Source organism: Miniopterus schreibersii (assembly GCF_964146895.1).
Source record: "Miniopterus schreibersii genome assembly, chromosome: X".
Classification (NCBI taxonomy): domain Eukaryota; kingdom Metazoa; phylum Chordata; class Mammalia; order Chiroptera; family Miniopteridae; genus Miniopterus; species Miniopterus schreibersii.
This window is the reverse complement of record NC_138104.1, coordinates 94,990,449-95,010,105: the sequence shown is the minus strand read 5'-3', so window position 1 is coordinate 95,010,105 and position 19,657 is coordinate 94,990,449. Positions and strand designations below refer to the sequence as shown.

Below are 19,657 nucleotides of genomic sequence, written 5' to 3'. Positions count from 1 at the left end.
TCAGTGTTCTCATTTGCAAACTATAGATAGCTATACCTTTGTTATCAAGTATATGAGTTTGCCCTGAGGTTATAAGGATATGAAAGTGCTATGCCCATGTGAAGTATCATTATCATTTGAGCATTTAGAAGGAATTAGAAGGCTGAAAACCCCCCACCCACGAGCATCTGAGGTTTCTGAAGCTATATTTTAAGAGCAAGTAGCTAAGGCTAACTTGGATGATTTTCATTGCTCTTACTTCTCCCTTCACTGTTCCGGGCAAGGAACTGTAGATGTTGGAGCTGCAGCACTGAACTTGATGGATATGATTCTTGACCTCATGGAGCTCACAATCTAAGAAGTACTATGAAGTCAAGTCCAAAAACTCTTGGGAGAATCCCAGCCTAGGAGCCAAAGGCTGGCTAGGATGTGTTAGAAAATAACTAAAACAAAACATCAATAGCCAATGAGCACACATAGCTACAGCATACTATGATGTCATAATTTGGACAAGGCTTATGCTCTTCTGACTTTGTGGCAACATGAAGTGAACAGAAAGTAAGGTAGGATGTGTCATGAAATAAGTCTAAAACCTTGGGAGAATCCCATGAAAGGTCTGACCAGGATCGGCCAGATAAGACCATGAACGCGGGGCCATGCTACACTGGGCTCACCAGTGTCTGCTGAGCTCTGGTGTGACCTCCAGGCCCACAGGCACAAGTTTTGTATGAGAAAGAAAAGTGCTCCACTGGCTTCTAAATGTCGCTGAATGTTCCACCCCTACTGCCACTGTCCTATGACCTCCAATAAAACAAGAGCAGGTAAATAATAGTTGTGTTGTGAATTGATATCTATATACAGGGGTGGGGAAAAAGGTTAATAATAAATAATATGCTAATTAATAAAAAAGAAATAATAATACAAAAACAAATTCTGTGTTTCTTATACTCACAACTGTAAACGTACTTTTGGTGGCCCCTGTAATCAGATCATAAAATGCAGATCATTTCAATAGCATTGGAATACTGGTTGCCCTTTCCCATGAAGAAAGCAGATTTTCATAACTTAAAACGTTAGCATAATCAAAGAAATCAAAGACTCAGTCGTTAATCAGTCTTTTCAGTGAAACCAAATGCCTTTGAATTCATCCTGGGGAATCTGCCGAAATGGGTGCTTCATGTAAACAAAAAACATAGTAACCACCCGGCCAACAGAGGCACTCCGATTGTGGGGCTAGAGGAAAAATACACGGGGACACTTTTCATCAAAGCACGCAGGGAAGGAAACACACCCTTTTACCACAATATGCTTAATTTGAAAACTTACCTGTCGTTTGTACAATTCTTAGCACTACAGAGAGGATGTGCTTTTTCTTCCCCCTTAAAGAAAATGTTCCGGTCCAAACCGTCAGCCCCTGTAGGTTGTCTTAATTACTACTTTGCACTGCACTGGACTATGACTCTGATTTTTGGCACATGCTGTCATACACAAAGTTCCCAAAATAAAATGCTCCAGGATATCCCAGGAACCTTAGAAGGCTTTAAAAAGGGACTTGCTCACTGAAAGAAGAGCTTTGATGAAGGCGATTCAGGCGGGCAGAATGCTTGTCGTCAGAAGTCCGTGACCCGTCCGGCCCTGAAGCGGGGCCGGCGGCGCCCGGCCACCTCGCCGGCACGGGCAGGGGCCGTTGGACGGGAACCCAGTTTTGATAAAGACAATTGTTTTCTTCCTCCCCAAGTGACTATACATTTAAATAGCTAAAACATCTGTTCAGCAACACAGTAAAGCATGTCCACCCGGAGCGCCTGAGCGGAGAGCCTGCCAAGCAGCCGGCCGAGAGGGCCCTCGCTGGGGAGCCGGCGAGCGAGGCGCCCACGGCCGAGGCAGCCGAGGTCCGGGTGTCCTGCCTTTCGCCCGGGGGCGGCCGGGGCCACTCCTCATCGCGCTGTCGGAAGCTGCCGTCGGTGGGCGAGCAGGGGGACTTTGGATGCCAACACCTAACAGCCTCCTGGGAGCAGCCACCGAGCCTCAGCAGCGACCGTGCCCGCGCGGCCCGCGCGGCCCTCGCCATGGAAGCAGAGGCGGCGCGCGGCGCGGGGCCCGGGCCCGGGAGGCTGGCCCGCAGGGGCACCCGCCTCGCCCTGGCCGTGTTCGTCGGTGGCACCCTGGCGCTGGGCACCACCCTCTTTCTAGGTGAGCGGGGGTTTCCCGGGGCGGGGGGCGCGGCCTCGGTGCCGCTGGCCTCGCGGGCCGAGGAAGCCTTTTCTCCAGGAGGCGACGCGCGCCCAGGCCTGTGCTCGGCGCAGCCGGGACGGGAAGTGGGTGTGACGTGGCTGCGGGCGGCCGCGCGAAAGGAGTGTTTCTGCACCCACAGGCGGACACTTGCGTTCATTTTGTGAGGAAAGAAACCATGCGGGAATTGCTTCCATTGATTCCTGTCAGTGTTTGCCCGAATGAATCGTCAGGTTTAACTCACAAAATACAAATGAGTTTTTATACATGCGCCTTCAGTGGCATTCAGTTCCTTTCCATGCCAGCGACTCTGGTGGGATACAATTTTAAGTCCGCCTCGCCATTCGATTTAAAAATTAATATGAAGGAAAACAGAAGTTTTCTTTAAAGATTTGAATGGGACTCGATTATTTTAATAACTCTTGGTGAGAATAAAGTACCCAGGGAGAATATGTGGAGATAATAACATATTCTAATAAAAAAAGAATGAAAAACCTTGGAAAGATTGTAGGCATTTTATTTTAATTTTTTATGTTCTATTTTTCTAGGCATTTTAAACCCTTGGCTTTTCGCATACCTTTTTCTCAGGCAGCCCAGGCTACTTCGTTAGCTTGGAAGCTGTGTAGCACCAGGCCTGTGCTCAGGAGATTCTAGGTGCAGTTTGAAATGCAGCACGCCTGGAAACATTCCTTGGCACATACAGGATGCAGGAGGCCATGTTTATCTTGGCAGGGGAAAACCAGTAATTAAACTTTAAAAGAGTTAGGGTTGTGTGGTTGAAAACTCTGCTAAAATGAGCAAACCATCTTTCCATGTTTTCTGTGGCTGGAAATTTAGGGAATTAGGTGGGTTTATTGCTTTCTGGTACAGTTAAACCTCCTACTCCTGCAACCAAATTTGTGGCTCTCAAAAACTGCTATGAGATTTCTTGGCACTTGGGTTTTCAGGCAAGTGTCCTATCCTGAAATTCAAAACCGGAGGAAAAATGATATGAGCATGCCAAGGGACTACATACCGTGTGGGGGGTGACCACAAAGCTAGACTATTTGTGTTTTGAAAACACTCCCAACTTAAAAATCCAAATGATGATTGTTTATGTAAAAATATGTATTCTTTCGAATGATGTTACTGCCCCTTGAAACTTTTCTGAAATTCCATTGTTATGATTACATTCTGGGGCTGTAGCATATTATTTAGAATATTCTTGATGGCAGCAAATCTTTGTTCATTGAGAGAACATGACTTTTTAAGATCAGCTCTAAAGTTTTCAGAGCACGGTAAAGTTCACCAAGCCAGGCAATGCTATTATGGGTAAGGAGGTCTGTATATAATATATGAAAAAAATTATGTTCCAGTGTGCCCAATAACCTGGTTCTCACCGGGAGTCTTTAAGGGGAACTTTAAAGATGTTTGAGAGTAAGGGTGTGGCCATTCTACGCCTTTGCTACTCAAAGTGTGGTCCCAGGACCCACAGCATCAGCATCACTTGCAGGTCTGGCCTCCCCCACCCTGGAACTACTGATTCAGAATCTGCATTTTCACAAATTAAAGTTTGAGAAGCATTGCTTCAGGTGACCACATCCATTTGGATGTATACCTATGAAGGCATTTGCTTTAAAATATATTTACATTTTCAAATTAAAACTTAAATGGTATTTTTGTCAAATGTTTCTGCACTATTTCAGACACTTTCTGTTCCCCCCACCCTTTCACTACCTAGTTCCCCAGGCTCTGTCCTGTCCCCTCCCCACTTCTACCCTGTACGCAGCAAAGTCCTTGTCTAAAAATGTCCTGGGACTTGCCAGGCAATGCTCTTTGTGACAATATTCTGGTTAAGGTCGTCTCTTCTTCAAGGTGCTTCCAGGTTGACTTTGTGGTATATTTTTCTGCATGTTCAAGTTCAGTTGCATGTCTGCAATTTCTAGCATGTTTTCTTACCTCTTTGTATTTTAGACTCTGGAGTAATCTCTTTTCTAAACCTTAGTTCTTCTACAGTAAGAGGGATTGCCACTGACCTTGGGGTGGTCCCAGAGAACTTAGAGCACTGGGATTTAAGATGTCAGGTATAATGTATGCCTATAACCAGTTTATTTTAAAGTGTCCTTTCTACTCCTGCCCCTTCCCCTACCCCTCCTCCCCACAATCTATTTCTCAAATGCAATGATTGGCAAACTTTTCTTTGTAAAAGGCCAGGTAGTAAATTTTTTCAGCTTTCTGGGCCATACTGTCTCTGCTGCAGATGCTTGCTTCTGTTGTAGCACAAAACCAGACCTCTACAATAGGTATACAAACAGGCATGGCTGTGTTCTAGTACAATTTGATTTCTGGACATTGAAATTGGAAGTTAGATCATTTTTATATGTTACAAAATATTCTATTTTTAAATGATTTTTCCAATCATTAAAAAAATGTAAAAACCATTCTTAGCTCATGGGCTGTACAGAAGCAGGCAGTGGAATGGACTGCGCTGGGTCCGCGGGCCTTAGTTTGCTGACCCTCACTATGGTCATTCTCATGTTCTCCATCTGTGGATGACTCCATTGCACTCAGGTCATTTCTGCTGGTTATAGAGAAATCTAAAATGAGAAACCAAACTGCTCTTTACATTTTTAATAAGCTCCTAATCAGTAAAAACTAACATTTTTAATTTTTACATGAAAAATACTTCCTTGTGGTCTCGATTTCATTCACATACACCTTCACATTATCTGATTTAAACCTTTTTTTTTTTTTTTTTTAACTCATCATCAGATAAATATATTTGACTGTAGTTTTGCTTCCTTAGAGGTTTTGGGTCAAGAATTATTTTCCATGAAAGGAATAAATCTTTAATTAAAAAAAAATTAATTATTTTTAACAGATGTCCCCCTTTCCCCCCATTGATCCCTTCCACCCTGCATCCACCCCACCCCCAGGCCTTCCCCATACCAATGTTTGTGTCCATAGGTTATGCATATAAGCATATAAATTCTTTCATTAACCCCCCCCCCCCGCCTTCCCTCTGAGATCCCTCAGTCTGTTCCCTCAGTCTGTACACTGACATATGCTATTAGTTTCAGGTGTACAACATAATGATTTGTTATTTGTATATACTGCAAAATGTTCACAATAAGTCTATTGTGATCCATCATCACACATAATTACGTAGTTTTTTCTTATGATGGGAACTTTTAAGATCTGTTCTCTTATCAACTTTCACATATGTAATACAGTATTATTAAATATAGTCACCATGCTGTACATTATATTCCCATGAGCCATTTATTTTATAACTGGGTGTTTATACCTTGAAAGTAATATCTTTAAATCAAATATTTCATTATTTTTTTTCTAAAATGAAACAAGGCTAGTATCAAGAAAGTATTGTCCAGAAGCATAAAATTATTATTTACAATAAATTTTACTTTTCCATTATAAAATATAACATATGCTCATTAAAGAACATTTGGAAAACATATGGAAGTAGACTGAAGGGAAAATTTCCCCTGTGGTTCCACCACCCAGGCACTGCACAGATATATTTTTACTTAACTTTTTTTTTTTCTTTTTTTTCTTTTTAAAGAAATCAAAACATGCCTTTATGCTATAATACTTCATTTCTTAAAAACAGGCCTGAGCCCGGCTGGCGTGCCTCAGCGGTTGAGCATCGACCTATGAACCAGGAGGTCATGGTTCGATTCCCGGTCAGGGCACAGGCCCAGGTTGCGGGCTTGCTCAGTGACTCTCATCATTGATGTTTCTCTCTCTCTCCCTCTTCCTTCCTCTCTCTGAAATCAATAAAGACATATTTAAAACAACAAACAGGCCTGAGATGTCCCAGAGGCAGTTTCCTGAATCTGTAAGGTAACAGGTGAAAAGGCCATTTGGAAGATGGCAGCAGAGTTCAGAACAAAGGAAAAGCCGGCTGCTCTCAGGCCTTGCCACCCCCACCTCCCACAGCCGCGTCCCCAAATGATGCCTTATTTCTGCCCACAGAGGACGGCGGTAGTGAGTTCCCCGCAATGTCCTCGGCTACCAAAAATGTGTTTGCAATCCAAACTCACACCTGCTGGCCTCAGGTGCTCCCTGGGGCTTCCAAGCCGGGCGGCCTTGGGTCCTGCAGAGACTCACTCAGGCAACACCGGCGGGGGTGGGGTTCAGCTGTTGGTGAAGAGCCGCTTCATCCTGCCGGGTTCGCTCTGCTTTGTTCTGGTGGAAGAATTTGGAGGCTTGGCCCGCGGAGCTGCAGCTGCCGGGTAGCTAGGCTGGGGCTGGAGGAGGAGGGGGTGTGGGGTACGCAGCAGGCAAATAATGGCTCTTGCTAGATGATCGAGTTATATACAATGTATATTCCCCTTCCCCCTTTTGGGGGCCTTATCTGTCTGGGTGGCGCAGGTAAGATCCATAACTTTAAATGCCACACGTGCTCGCTGTCTCCTTCTACTCAGGACTTGGTCCAAATGACATGTTTCAATTTTGCCACCACTAAAACCAGAATGTAGAGTGGTGCCTCGGTTTTCGAACGTCTCCATGGACGAACATTTCGGGTCACAAACTCTGTAAACCCTGAGGGCAATGCTATGGTTTTCGAACCCGCCTGGGGAGTGGAACATGCCCCGTGGCTCCGGCTGAGGGCGAGATCCTGAGGCCCAGCTGTGGGCTGTGGATCCCTCGGTTTCCGAACGTTTCAGAGCCCGAACGGGCTCCGGAACGGATCACATTAGAAAACCAAGGCACCACTGTATTTGTAAATAAAAGAGTAAAATTATGAGACTTAAATCACAGATAATAGGAGATGGAAGAGACTTTAGGTATCTTCTAGCCCAGTGGTTCTCAAACATGAGCCTGCATCACGGTCCCCTGGAGGACTTGTTAAAACGCAGATGGCTGGGCCCCACCCCGGAGTTTCTGATTCAGAAGGTCTGCAGGGCTTGGTAATTTGCATTGCTAACAAATTCCCAGGTGATGGTGTTGCCACTGCCCAGGTGACTCCACTCTGAGAAGCACTGGTCTAATTGTGCCCACTCATCTTAGAGAGAATCGAGTTTCAGAGCAACCAAGAGTCACCAAGGCTACTTAGCTAATGCGCAGAGTCTGGTTCTGTGATACCGAGCCAACTGGATCTTTGAATTCCGTGTCAGTACTGGGAAGGATGAACTGGTATCAACTGTCTTGCATGTGTGCCTGATGGCGGGTTACCTGATGGTGGTCTGCTACAGGCCAGTCATTTCTTTATTTTGGTCTGTTTTTTCAGTGAGTCAAGGTTTCTTAAGTTTCCAAGCTAAACAGGAGTACTGCCTGAAGCCAGAATGCATCGAAGCTGGTAAGTCAGTTTTCCATCCTGTGTCAAATTATAATTATGGTACCTTGGGGAGTGGAAGAGAAAACAGGTGGTATTTTTAGTATTCTGTTTGCCTGAGGTTTACCAAGTACGAAATGCAATGCTGATGAAATTTTAAGTTTACTTTCAAGTCCTGGTGTGAAGTCTTGGAGCGCAGGTTTCCTGTTTTCTTTTTCCATGCAAAAAACAGCTGTGCAGTATTCCAGGTCATTACAGGCAGACCTTAGAGATATTGCAGTTCAGTTCCAGACCACCACAATAAAGCGAGGATTGCAATAAAGTGAGTTGTAATGTTTTCGCTGGTGGAGGGTCTTGCCTTCAGTTTGTAAAAGGAAAAAAGTAAAAGCAACACCTGTGAAGAGTAATAAAGCAAAGCGCAATAAAACATTTGAAACTTATATAATCTTATTAACCAAGGTCACCCCAATAAATTTAATAAAACGAAAGAAAAACAACACGCCAAGCTCCCAAGGTGTTCCTGTATAAGGAAATCAGGAAGGGGCTTGGAAGGCTGAATGGCCTCTCTTTAAGGCCCAAAGACAGAGACCATTGACTTTCCTATGGCCTCAGCTGGCTATAGATTCCTATTTATCTTAAACGGCCTTTCTGAATCCTCTGGTAAGTGGGTGCAGCCTGTTTGCATCGAAACGGGGACCCTCTGTAAATCCATGTTCCACTGTTACCTGGAATCTTTTCGAGTCCTTCTATTCCAAGTCACCAGTTGTTTTACTTGAGGGGATCAGGCCATATACCAGTGGGTTCCTTAAAGTGAAGATGAGTGCTTAACATTGCCTTAGTTTTGCCACAGCTATTAAATTCCCTCCCTAAACCAGCATTAGGGCCGAGATTTGCAGGACCCAGAACCCAGTCCCCCCCATTCCTCAGGTGGTCAGGGACACAGGTGTGTTTTCCAAAGAGCAAGCCATAGGATAAGTTAAGCACATGGCCCTTTATCTTTACTCTTGACCTTAAGAGATTAATGAATTCATTCACCAAATATTTCTCACACTCCAGGCACCGAGCTAGGTTTTGGGAATGCAGGCAGACCTTGCTTTATTGAGCTTCAATTTATTGCCCTTCACAGATGTTGGGGTTTTTACAAATTGAAGGCAAGACCCTCCACCAGCAAAAAGATTACAACTCGCTTTATTGTGATACTCACTTTATTGTGGCAGTCTGGAACCAAACCAAACGCTTAATATCTCCAAGGTCTGCCTGCACAGCAGTGAAGCTGGATGACCAGGTAAGGGAAAAGAGACAACAAGCACACAGGCAATCAGTACACAGGAAAAATATCGGCTGGCGATGCATGTTCTGCAGAAAATGAAAATATTAACATAGAACGTGTTAGCAAGTGATGAGATGGCTAGATTGAAAAGTCTAAGGAAATGTGGTTGAAGTCACCCTGAATGATGACTCGACTCCATAACACTTCTTAGATTGCTGTGTGCAGATCTAGGAAAGGACTTTCCAGGTGGAGGAAACAGCTGGGGAAAAAGTCCCATAGAGAAAAGAGCTTGGTGGACTTGAGGAATGGGAAGAGCTTGCTGCGTAAGGGACAGAATGCAGGTGATGAGGGTCAGTGGGGAAGCCAGGTGCCAGCGAGTTTGGGTGCTTCTTAAGTTTGCTCAAAAGCCTCTCGCCCGGCCGGGCGTGGCTCAGCAGTTTAGCGTTGACCTAGGATCCAGGAGATCGGGGTTCGATTCCCGGTCAGGGCACATGCCTGGGTTGCGGGCTCCATCCCCAGTGGGGGCCGTGCAGGAGGCAGCCGATCAATGACTGTCATCATTGATGTTTCTATCTCTCTCTCCCTCTCCCTTCCTCTCTCTGAAATCAATAAAGATATATTTAAAAGAAAAAAGCCTCTGGAAGTTTTTAAAAAAGAGGAAGAGATGATGGCATTAGCATGTAACAAGCTCTTTCTTTGGAGAGCTAGACTCAGGGGAGTCTTTCTACTGAGTAAATGGAGAAGAGACCATAGGGAGTAAAAATGGAAGAAGGTGCTCAGGTGGGAGGTTATTTTGGTAAGCCAGTTGAGGCGTGATGCTGTCTTGAATTCAAGAGATGGAAAGGGAGACTAGAGGATTTAGGAGATGAGGGCTTGCTGAAGATTGGATTTGGGCTGTGAGAAAATGCAGAGTCAAGGTGATGCTTAAATTTTTGGCGGTGGTGGCATTTATTGAGATGGGAGGGACCAAGGTGAAAGAGCTTTTAAACTGAGGCCTAATACAAAGGTAATGGGTTAGATAATTATGGTATTAGAATTCTTTTTTGTCCCATTCTGAAATATATACATATATATTTAACCAGGCAATGTGTTAAGTGACTTACATGTGCCATCTTATAAAATCTTCCTAAGAACCCTACGAAGTCAGTGCTATCACCAGGCTCAACTGCAAATGAGAAGATGTAGGCTTGTAGAAGCTAAATAACTTGCCCAGGGTCACATCCTGCGTTAGCAGCAGGGCTGGACGTCAAGCTCATGCCTGGCTCCTCTCCATCTGTGCCTTGGTGCCACAAGGCCATGCCATGTACCTCTCTTTGACCCTGGCCCTGTCTTGCTCTTTTTCCTTAATACTAGACCTATGAGTCTAGTGATTAGGCAAGCATTTAAGCTGCTTGATCTTGTCCCTGGAAGGGAGAAAGACTTGGGAATTCCCAGGCCCTTTCCTGTTCCCAGCTTGAGCTGACCTAGGGTTTTTTCCATTGTAGAGAGTATGACCTAGACACAGGTGGGACTATCAGAGGCCGGGTTTTAGACTTTATGTCACCTTGTGCTTTTCTGGTAGGGTTCTTGCAGATATGTGAAAGTAAAATATTTGAACTCATAGATTTTCAATTTGAGTTTAGTCAACCTTTTGTACAGAGGGCCACTTGTTTCATGAGTTTTGTCTTATAATAAATCATCATAACGTAAGAGTGAAACTTGCATAATGATATTTTATAACATCACACAGTGCCAGCTAGTGTTTTGCTTTGCTGTCTTGTTTTTAATTTTCATGTTGGCAAATGACTTTCTAACAATGAAAAAAATATTTTTGCTGTTTGTGTAGTGAAAGGCTCACCAAAGATACAGTCCTCTTTAGTGTAACATGAGCCCCACTATGCACAGGCGTCTGCAGAACAGCTGCAGAGTACACATAGCAAAATTGTTCCAGGGGAAGGACCCAAACAGTGCTGTGTGTGCACGCAGGTACCTTGGGTGTGCGTGGGTGCATGTGCGCACACCTGCGTGCCTTGTGCGTGCGTGTGTGTGTGCTGGGCACCTTGTGCATGCCTGAGTGGATGCCTTGTTTTTATGTGTGTGCGCGTGGGCACCATGCTGCATGACTGCGTGAGTGCCACGTGAGTGCGCCTGTGGGGGCCGCATGCATGTGTGCGTGCCGTTTGCGTATGTACCGTGTGTGTGTGTGTGTGTGTGTGGGGGGGTGCAGCGTGCGTGCGTCTGTGGGTGCAGCATGGGTGCGTGTGTGCCGTGTGCGTATGTGCTGCGTGCGTGCCTGCGTGGCCGCCGTATGCGTGCATGCGTAGGTACGTGCCCCGTGCATGCGTCCATGGGTGCCCCATGCGTTCATGCGTGCCGCGTGCGTGCGTGGCCGCCGTATGCGTGCGCCCGTGAGTGCCGCGTGCGTGCGTGCCGTGTGCGTATGTGCCGCGTGCGTGCGTGCATGGGTGCCGCGTGCGTGCGTTCTACGTGCATGCGTGGCCGCCGTATGCGTCCGTGCGTGCGTCGGTGCGTGCGTGCTGCGTGCGTGCGTCCGTGGGTGCCGCATGCGTGCGTGCGTGCTGCGTGAGTCCGTGGGTGCCGCATGCGTGCGTGCGTGCGTCGGTACGTGCCGCGTGCGTGCGTCCGTGGGTGCCACGTGCGTGCGTGCCGTGTGCGTATGTGCCGCGTGCGTGGCCGCCGTATGCGTGCGTGCGTGCGTCGGTACGTGCCGCGTGCGTGCGTTCGTGGGTGCCGCATGCGTGCGTGCGTGCTGTGTGCGTGCGTGCATCTGTGGGTGCCGCATGCGTGCGTGCGTGCCGTGTTCATACGTGCTGCGTGTGTGGCCACCGTATGCGTGCGTGCGTGCGTCCGTGGGTGCCGCATGCGTGCGTGCGTGCGTGCGTGGCCGCCGTATGCGTGCGTGCGTCCATGTGTGTATGTGCTGCGTGCGTGGCCACCGTATGTGTGTGTGTGTACGTGGGTACGTGCCGCGTGCATGCGTCCGTGGGTGCGGCGTGCGTGCGTGCGTGCGTGCCGTGTGCGTATGTGCTGCGTGCGTGCGTGGGCTCTGTGTGCGTACGTGGACCCAGCGAGGTGGAAAGTGCTCAGCCTCCGAACATTTTCCAAGATGTCTCCTCCGTAAGTTTCTTTTACTCACCTTTTCTCCTTCCTCCTATTTTAACCGTTCTTTAAAGTAAGACGTGGAGAAAGAATAGAAGGAAAGAAGGAATGAGGGAGCAGGTATGCTAATGATACTGGATAAGGGCAGTGTGGCCTGCGTTTGAAACATGATTTGGCCACTTATAAGGCACATGATCTTGGGCTAAGTACGTAGCCATCTGAAGTCTCAGTTTCACCATCTGTAAAGTGGGAGTAACAGTTCTTACTTATCATGCTAGTTGTGAGAATAGAAGGAAATAATAATTGTGGTAGTAGTAATAATCCAGGTCTACAATTCCAAACCGAAAACCAGAGAGCATGGTACCTCTCAGTTGACAAGGCTGGACTTGTCAACTGAGTGGCAAAACTGTGGTGGCAAAACTGTATCCTAAGTTATGTGAGGTTGCTTTAGACTTTGTTTTTCTCATTTATGAGAATATATATATATATATATATATATATATATATATATTCCCAATAGAATTATTAATGTGCTTGTTTTGGGAGTGCCACTCCAGGTGTTGCTGGAGGCATTATATAATCTGTGGTATATGCATTGTATTACTTTTCTAAAATCTGAAAATCTATGAGCTCTGAAACATCTGGCCTCAAGTTTCAGATAAGTGTTTGTGAAATTGTAATACTAAAAATTTATATGTATGGTTGACAGATTTAGCTACACACATAACATTTAGGATGCTCTGTTAAATTTGAATTGCAGATATACAATGACTATTTTTTTTGCATAAGTATGTCCCCATGCAATATTTGGTATGAATTTATACTATAAATATAGTTGTTTATTTGAAATTCAAATTTCACTAGGCATCTTGTATTTTACCTGGCAACTGTATTATTTGGCAGTGTTCCTGGCACTGTTCTAAGCACTTCACATGTATTTAAACATGAAAATCCTGTGGGCTGTTATGATCCCCATTTTACAGATAAGGAAACTAAGACATAGAGAGGTTAAGTAACCTGCCTGAGATTACATACCTACTGCATGATATTGCTGGCATTCACACCCAGGTGGTCTGGCTCCAGAGTCTGTGATGATGCCATACTGCCTTAAAAGGGCTAGCATAGTTCCTGACACAGCAGAAATACCCAGTATTTATTATTATTATTTCCACCCTCCTTCTCTTTCTTGAGCTCTGATTAAACTTACAAACTCAGCCTGGTATATGGGGCGGTACCTCCACCTCTACTACATAAACACTAGCTGGAAACCACATAACAATTTACTTTATATACAATGACTTGAGAGAGTACATAGCACATATTTCATTCATTGTCAATTTTTTTAATTTTTATTAAAACAAGACTCTGAGTTTTTTTCCATGAAGCTGAGTAGGGGAAAAGGAGTTTTGGTGTTTTGACAACTATGGTCCCTTGCAATTCGAAGTCACAGTTCCCCTTCTCAAAGTGCAGTTCTGTTCCTAGCTGTGAATTGTGAACGATGAATTGGGAGGCTGAAGCTCTTAGAGTTTTCCCATTTAGTGGGCTCAGCTCCAAATTCAGTGTGAGTGATGTATTCCTCCACTTTATATCAGGGCTGAGGTCAGAGCTGATCTTGCAGTTTTTCTAGGTACCTGCAAGAACACTGGGGAGATGGGAAGGGATACATTTGAGGGTTGGGAGCCATCCAGAAAACAATGTGCTTATGTGAATAAAAATGTGTGGGAGTGTTCCTTTGTGTGAGTGTAAATATTGTGGAGGACTGAAATTTTTATGGTCAGTGACCCTGAGGTGTCACATAGAAGATTCATTCTGTGGCTGCACAGCCAGTATAACTATAAATAGAGACTGAAATGAAGATTTTGTGTGTCCTAGCATATTTGTATATTAAATAATAATAATAAAATAGTAGCAGTAAGCAAAAATGTAACGAGAGACAACCAAATTCTGAAAGATGAAAATATTAGGCCAATTTTAAATTTATCACTCTTCTAAACCAATTTTTCGCTTTGTTCATTTTTTGGGGGGGGAGTTGAAAATGGTAGGGATTTTGAAGTCCTATAGAAATTAGGATGTTTGTATATTATTTACTTTATTGAAGACAAAAAGCTGTTTGAAATTTTCACAGAAAGTATAGGTAAGAGAAATATCTAGCCTTACTTTGAAACCTGGAGGAACCACACATGTAACCAAACTAATATGTGTATCTGAATTTATGCAGATTATACTTTTCGGGGACAATTTATTCACATTTAGCTGAAAACTCATTGGGTTTTCATTACTTTGAACACAAATGTATTCTGGCATTAATTAGAGTATGAAAACTACCCAGGATGTCATCTTTCCAATGTCATTAAAATATTGGCTGTCTTAAAAAAATTAGTTGGTGCATATCTCTGTGCTAGGGTGGTAGCCAGCAATTACATGATAGTTGGAAGAGAGTCTGAGTTCAATGTTGGGAATTTTGGAACCTTCTCATTTTGTAATGAAAGATTGTTTTTAAAGCTCATGGAAACATTTAAATTTGCACAAACTTCCTACCCATTGGCTGTATTTCATATGTAATTGTGTGGGGGCTTATGAAAGAGGAAAAAATCATACATCAGTCTATTTTGTCTTCTTGTTAACTTATTCACATACTCAGCTCTGCCCCTAGACCTGTACAAGAGAGGCCCTTGCCTTGGGTTTCTCATTTAGAATGCCTCACTTTGCCCCCTCCCTAGTCAGGGAGTCTTTGGGGCCAAGTCAGCAGCCTTCTGCAACCCAGAGTTCCCTGCTAGATAGCCCAAGCCTCCTTCCAGGGACTGTGTTGGTCTCATAGAGGGGTTCTTTACTCTGAGAGCTGCCCTGAATGTCAAGGTGCTCGAATTTATACCTGGCCTTCCAGGTCTTGATAGTGTATTGTAAATATATCTTTTAAATATTTAGATATGACATGTGGGCCTCTGTTTCATTTAGCCTTTGTTGTGGAAAACCCTACTTCAAAGGCCCGAAATGAGGGTGATTTAATATTTCTTATGATTCTGTGGGTTCAGTGAGGGTTCCTCTGCTGATCCTGCCTAGGCTCATTCATACAGCTGCATTCACCTGGACGGTTGCCAGGCCTGGAAGGTCCATTATGGCCTCAATTACATATCTGGCAGTGGGTGCAGGCTTGGTTATTTTCCATGTGGTCTCACCTCCTCCGAGAGGCTTCTTCAGAGCGCAGTCTCAGGGCTCCATTTAAAGGGAGTTAACATGGAATATGCAAAGTCTCTTAAGACCTGACTTTTAAATTTATGAAAAGTTACTCTGCCTCATCCTTTCGGTCAGAGCAAGTCACAAGGCCAGCCCAGATTCAAGGCAGGAGAAATCAATCCTACGCCTTGATGAGAGTGGCAAAGTCACCTTGCAGAAGGATGAGAGGGCTGGAAGGAAATGTCGCACGCAGCTTTGCAAACAATTTAGCACATACTCCACCTGTATGCCTGTCCCATGCCCCACAGATTATTAGGAGTGGTCCTGCAAAACCCAATAACAGTAATACCAAACTTTTAACCCCCTCCCTCAGAATGCAGTAATTTAGTATGGTGCAGTTGGTTCAGGGAGTCATTTACGGGGAAATATAAAAGTCAAGACTTGGGAACTGGTTGATAGGAAATCGTTGTTTAATTTGGAAGAGGCCAGTGCACAACATTCAGTGATTGTCATTAATCCTATGATTTTCTTTTTAAATAGCTGCTGCCATCTTGAGTAAAGTAAATCCATCCGTGGACCCTTGTGATAATTTCTTCCGGTTTGCTTGTGATGGCTGGATAAACAGTAATCCAATTCCTGAAGATATGCCAAGCTATGGGGTTTATCCTTGGCTTAGACATAATGTCGACCTCAAGTTGAAGGGTAAGTTTCTACTGGGGTTTACTGATGCAGTTTACAGGGAGCAATATGCAACAAGAAAAACATAATTTCAGATTTGAAGCATGAGTCTTTACTTTTTAGATATACTGAGTTTATGTTCAAGATTTTTAAAAATGGAAGATTGAAAAGTTGTGGAATTCCAGTATCCCCGGTCTCAACACAAGCTTAGTGTAGGTCATTATGTTCATGTTCACAGTAGTGATTTCTGCTGGTAAAGGATAAATAACATCTAATTGAGATTGGGAGCAAAGGAATAGTTAATGAAAACCATGCTATATCGGTGTACTTATTTGTTTGTCTGTTGTGTTCAGAGCAGACTTTATCACTTGCTCATTGCGTCCTAGATTTTTATGGCTTACAAAATATACTTAACACCTCATCGTTTTTTGACATCACTTTTGAGAACTCTGGATGACCTTGTGTTTGTCATATTGTTCCTGTTAACTTCTAACTTCGCTCTGGGGAGACCGTCTTTTCTCCCATGGCCTTTCTAGCAACGACAAACTCACACACACATACTCACATGTGTGTGTACACTCGCACACTTTAAAAGTTGAAAATGTCTTTTACTAGAGAATCTTCTGTTTGCAGTGGATCTAATTTTTATGCTGAGTTATTGGAGGAAGCCACTTCAGGAGGGAAATTGGTAGATTTCAAAGCTATGTAAAATCATTATTTTGAGAAGGCAAAAATAATGGGTTTTTTTGGTCATTTTGGTAACTGTGAGTTATGCCATATAGCTTACATTCAGTAATACCTACAAAGAATTTCTGAGAAATTATAAAGATCATCAATTATCTTTCTTTTCCAACTTTTTTTCCAAGATATTAAGTACATGAAAATCAAATATATGTTAACTTATACATATATTGTAACAACTGAAACTTGGCAAAATGGGTAGCTTTTGTCAATTGTAAGGAAAAAATGCTTAAATTTTACAACTAGATATAAATTCACATGGACTTACATTTTCTACTGAGAGGCCCAAATTTCGTCATTATAAATTATAAATGAGAATTTTCAAGAATGCCAGTTTTACCCCAACCCAACAGGTGAAATTCCCATACTATGGAACCATAAATAAGACTTTGAGGAATGAATTTACTAATACATATTTCCCAGTAAGATATTAACTCGTGTTGATTCTTCACCTACCACTCTTGCCTATTCCCTGTTTTCCTTCTCTGGCTTATTTTTTCCTAGACAGAGAGATTCATGTGTATGCAGAAGTATCACTGAAGGATAAGAAAAAGACAGGATTTCCAGATAGATACTCCTTTTCCATTACTTACAATCAAAAGATATCTATCTTCAGGGCATGAAGCAGCTACAGTAATTTAAAGAACTTTTTGGAGATGTATTAATGTAAAAATTAAAATCAGTATTGATGCGCTTTGTTTGAGGAGGATATTATATATGGGCTTCTTTAAAATTCATAGAAATAAGGATAAATTGTTTGGAGCAGCACTGGGGTTTTTTGTTTGCTTACTTCTTTTAAAAATGAAAAATTTTATTTCCAAGCTCAGTTGGGGAATGGAAAAGAGCAAAAATAACATGCAAAAAGTAAGATGATAGTCATCCAGAAATCCATCCCTAAAAATAACTACTAATGAAGCAATTTGGTATATATCTTTCCAAGATTTTTTTCCATATGTGAGTACGTATGCATAAAATTATCACACATTTGTATACTTAAAAAATTAGCTGATATGCATAATGTCACCTTTAAAAAATGATGTATTTCTTATAGACATGGATTATGCCAGTAGATATTTTTTCTTATTATAAATAATACTATAATAAATACCCATGTGTACACATCTTTATGTCCTTACCTAAATGTATCCATAGTATAAATTCCCAGAAATGGACCTATCATGTTGAAAGAGTATTCACAGTTTAAGTTTTGATGCATGTAGCTGAATCATACTTTAGAAACTTATTTCTAGGTCTTTTCATATTTTCTTGTGGTTTGACATGGTAACTTTTCTCCTTCAACTGTTGTGTGTGTGTGTGTGTGTGTGATATAAAGTAGGAGTCAGCAAACTATGGCCTGTGGGCCAGATCCAGCCCACTCCCTGTTTTTGTAAATAAAGTTTTATTGAAAGACAGATGCATCCATTCATTTATGTATTATCAGTGGCTGCTTTTGCATGGCAGAATTGAATAGTTGCTACAGAGACCATATGGTCTTCAAACACTAAAATATTTACTCTCTGACCCTTATGGTAAAAGTTTGCCAACTCCCCATGTGTGATGTAAAGCTTTGATATATTTATATTGAATCCGATTAAAACTGTCTTATTAATTAATAGCTTTTTGGTGGATTCTTTGGGATTTTTTTAGATAGGTTATCATAAAATTAAGAAGTAATTATAATTTCCTTTTACTGTATTGGCGAGAGCCTCCAGAACAGTATTGAATAATAGTAATGATGATGGGTGTATTTCTCTTATTCCTATCTTGGGTGGTAATGTTTCTAGTATCTCCCCCCAGATATATTTTTTTCTTCGTTTATAATCGGTAGTCTTTATTGTGTTCTGTTATCCCTAGTTTGCAAAAAGGAGTTGCTAAAGAAAAACCTCTCTTCATTGTTTATAAAGAGACTCAGATGCAGTACCTCTTAATTTCTCTATATTTTCTCATGTTGAACTTACCTTATAATCTTGAAATAAACCCTTCCTATGAATGATTTATTATTTTCTTTTTAGGCATTGCTAAACTTCAGTAAACTAGTATTTGTTTTATACATTTGGATCTATATTTATGATTCACGTTGGTCCGTGGATTTTTATGTGCTAGGTTTGTCACATTCTGTTATCAAGATGGTGCTGGCCTTGTGAAACAAATGGGAGGCTTCCTACATTTCTATGCCCTGGAAAAGACACAACCAAATAAATCGCAGGTTATTCTGTGACAAGTACTGTAAAGGGTGAATTGAAAAATTGATCACAGGCTCTTGCTTCAAATGCCCATAAGGAGACCAAATGGCAGAGTAGTGTCTCCTTTTAAATTGGTATAATCTTGCACCAGATTACATGTTGGAAATATAAAGTGTGTACTAGTTCTTTAAACTTTGAGGTAATTCACATTTACAAAAAAGTTGAGAGAATAGCACAAGGAACTCCAATATACTCTTTACCCAGGTTCCCTGATCATTACCATTTTGCTATATTTGCTTTATCATAATATTCTGTCATTCTCTCTATAAATATGTAGATATTCATTCTCTGTCTAGATCTGTACATTTACGTACAGATAGTAAGAAAATAATATGTCTATAAGTATACAGATATTGGTATACAGATAGACATACGTATATTTTTCTGAACTCTTGCAAGTATGTTGCAGATGATGATTCTTAAGGTATATAAAGAGAGCTGTTCAAATATCAGATATGCTTACAATCTTATTTTTTTAAACACTAGTTCTTTAAATTCTATCTATATCTCTTTATATATTCTCTATCTGTGTACTGACGTGCCTCTCTTTCTGTCTACCCATGCATCCAACCAGCCCGGTAATACAAGCTCATTGCACACCAACTATAAATGAGTTGGAGCATACTTCAGATCCCATCACCCAGCGATAACTTGAAATGCAAACATACATATAAAATCATACGTGATCTTAAAGAAATCATATAATATGTTCTGTTTTTATAATCCACTTTTTACTTGATGTTTACATGTTAACATCTTTTCATGTCAGTAAAAATAGATCTATAGCATCATTTGTCATGACTGCTTTGTATGGGTACTCTACAGTTTAAGCAATTCCTATATTGCCATTTAGGTTGTTTTTACAGATTTTTTTTCCTTATTATAAGCCACTTAGAGCATGAGTTTTAGAGCCACAGAGCAGGATTCGAATCCTGGTTCCCTTTCATTTCTCTTCTGTGTCAC

At 42.4% G+C, this 19,657-nt stretch overlaps 1 protein-coding gene across 2 annotated transcripts in view; it reads left to right on the top strand.

Moving 5' to 3' along the window:
* Nucleotides 1-1,566: 1,566 nt before the first annotated feature.
* Nucleotides 1,567-19,657, top strand: part of PHEX (phosphate regulating endopeptidase X-linked) — a 172,500-nt gene continuing 154,409 nt past the window's right edge. Inside the window, exons 1-3 of one of the 2 annotated variants that reach the window (XM_081125341.1) lie at nt 1,567-2,172; nt 7,445-7,513; nt 15,573-15,734. In XM_081125341.1, coding sequence (XP_080981467.1) covers nt 2,049-2,172; nt 7,445-7,513; nt 15,573-15,734 — 355 coding nt within the window. In that variant the 5' untranslated portion in view covers nt 1,567-2,048. Of the gene's footprint in view, nt 2,173-7,444; nt 7,514-8,736; nt 8,775-15,572; nt 15,735-19,657 lie in introns of those variants that run through there. The other variant, XM_081125342.1, reaches the window with a different exon arrangement.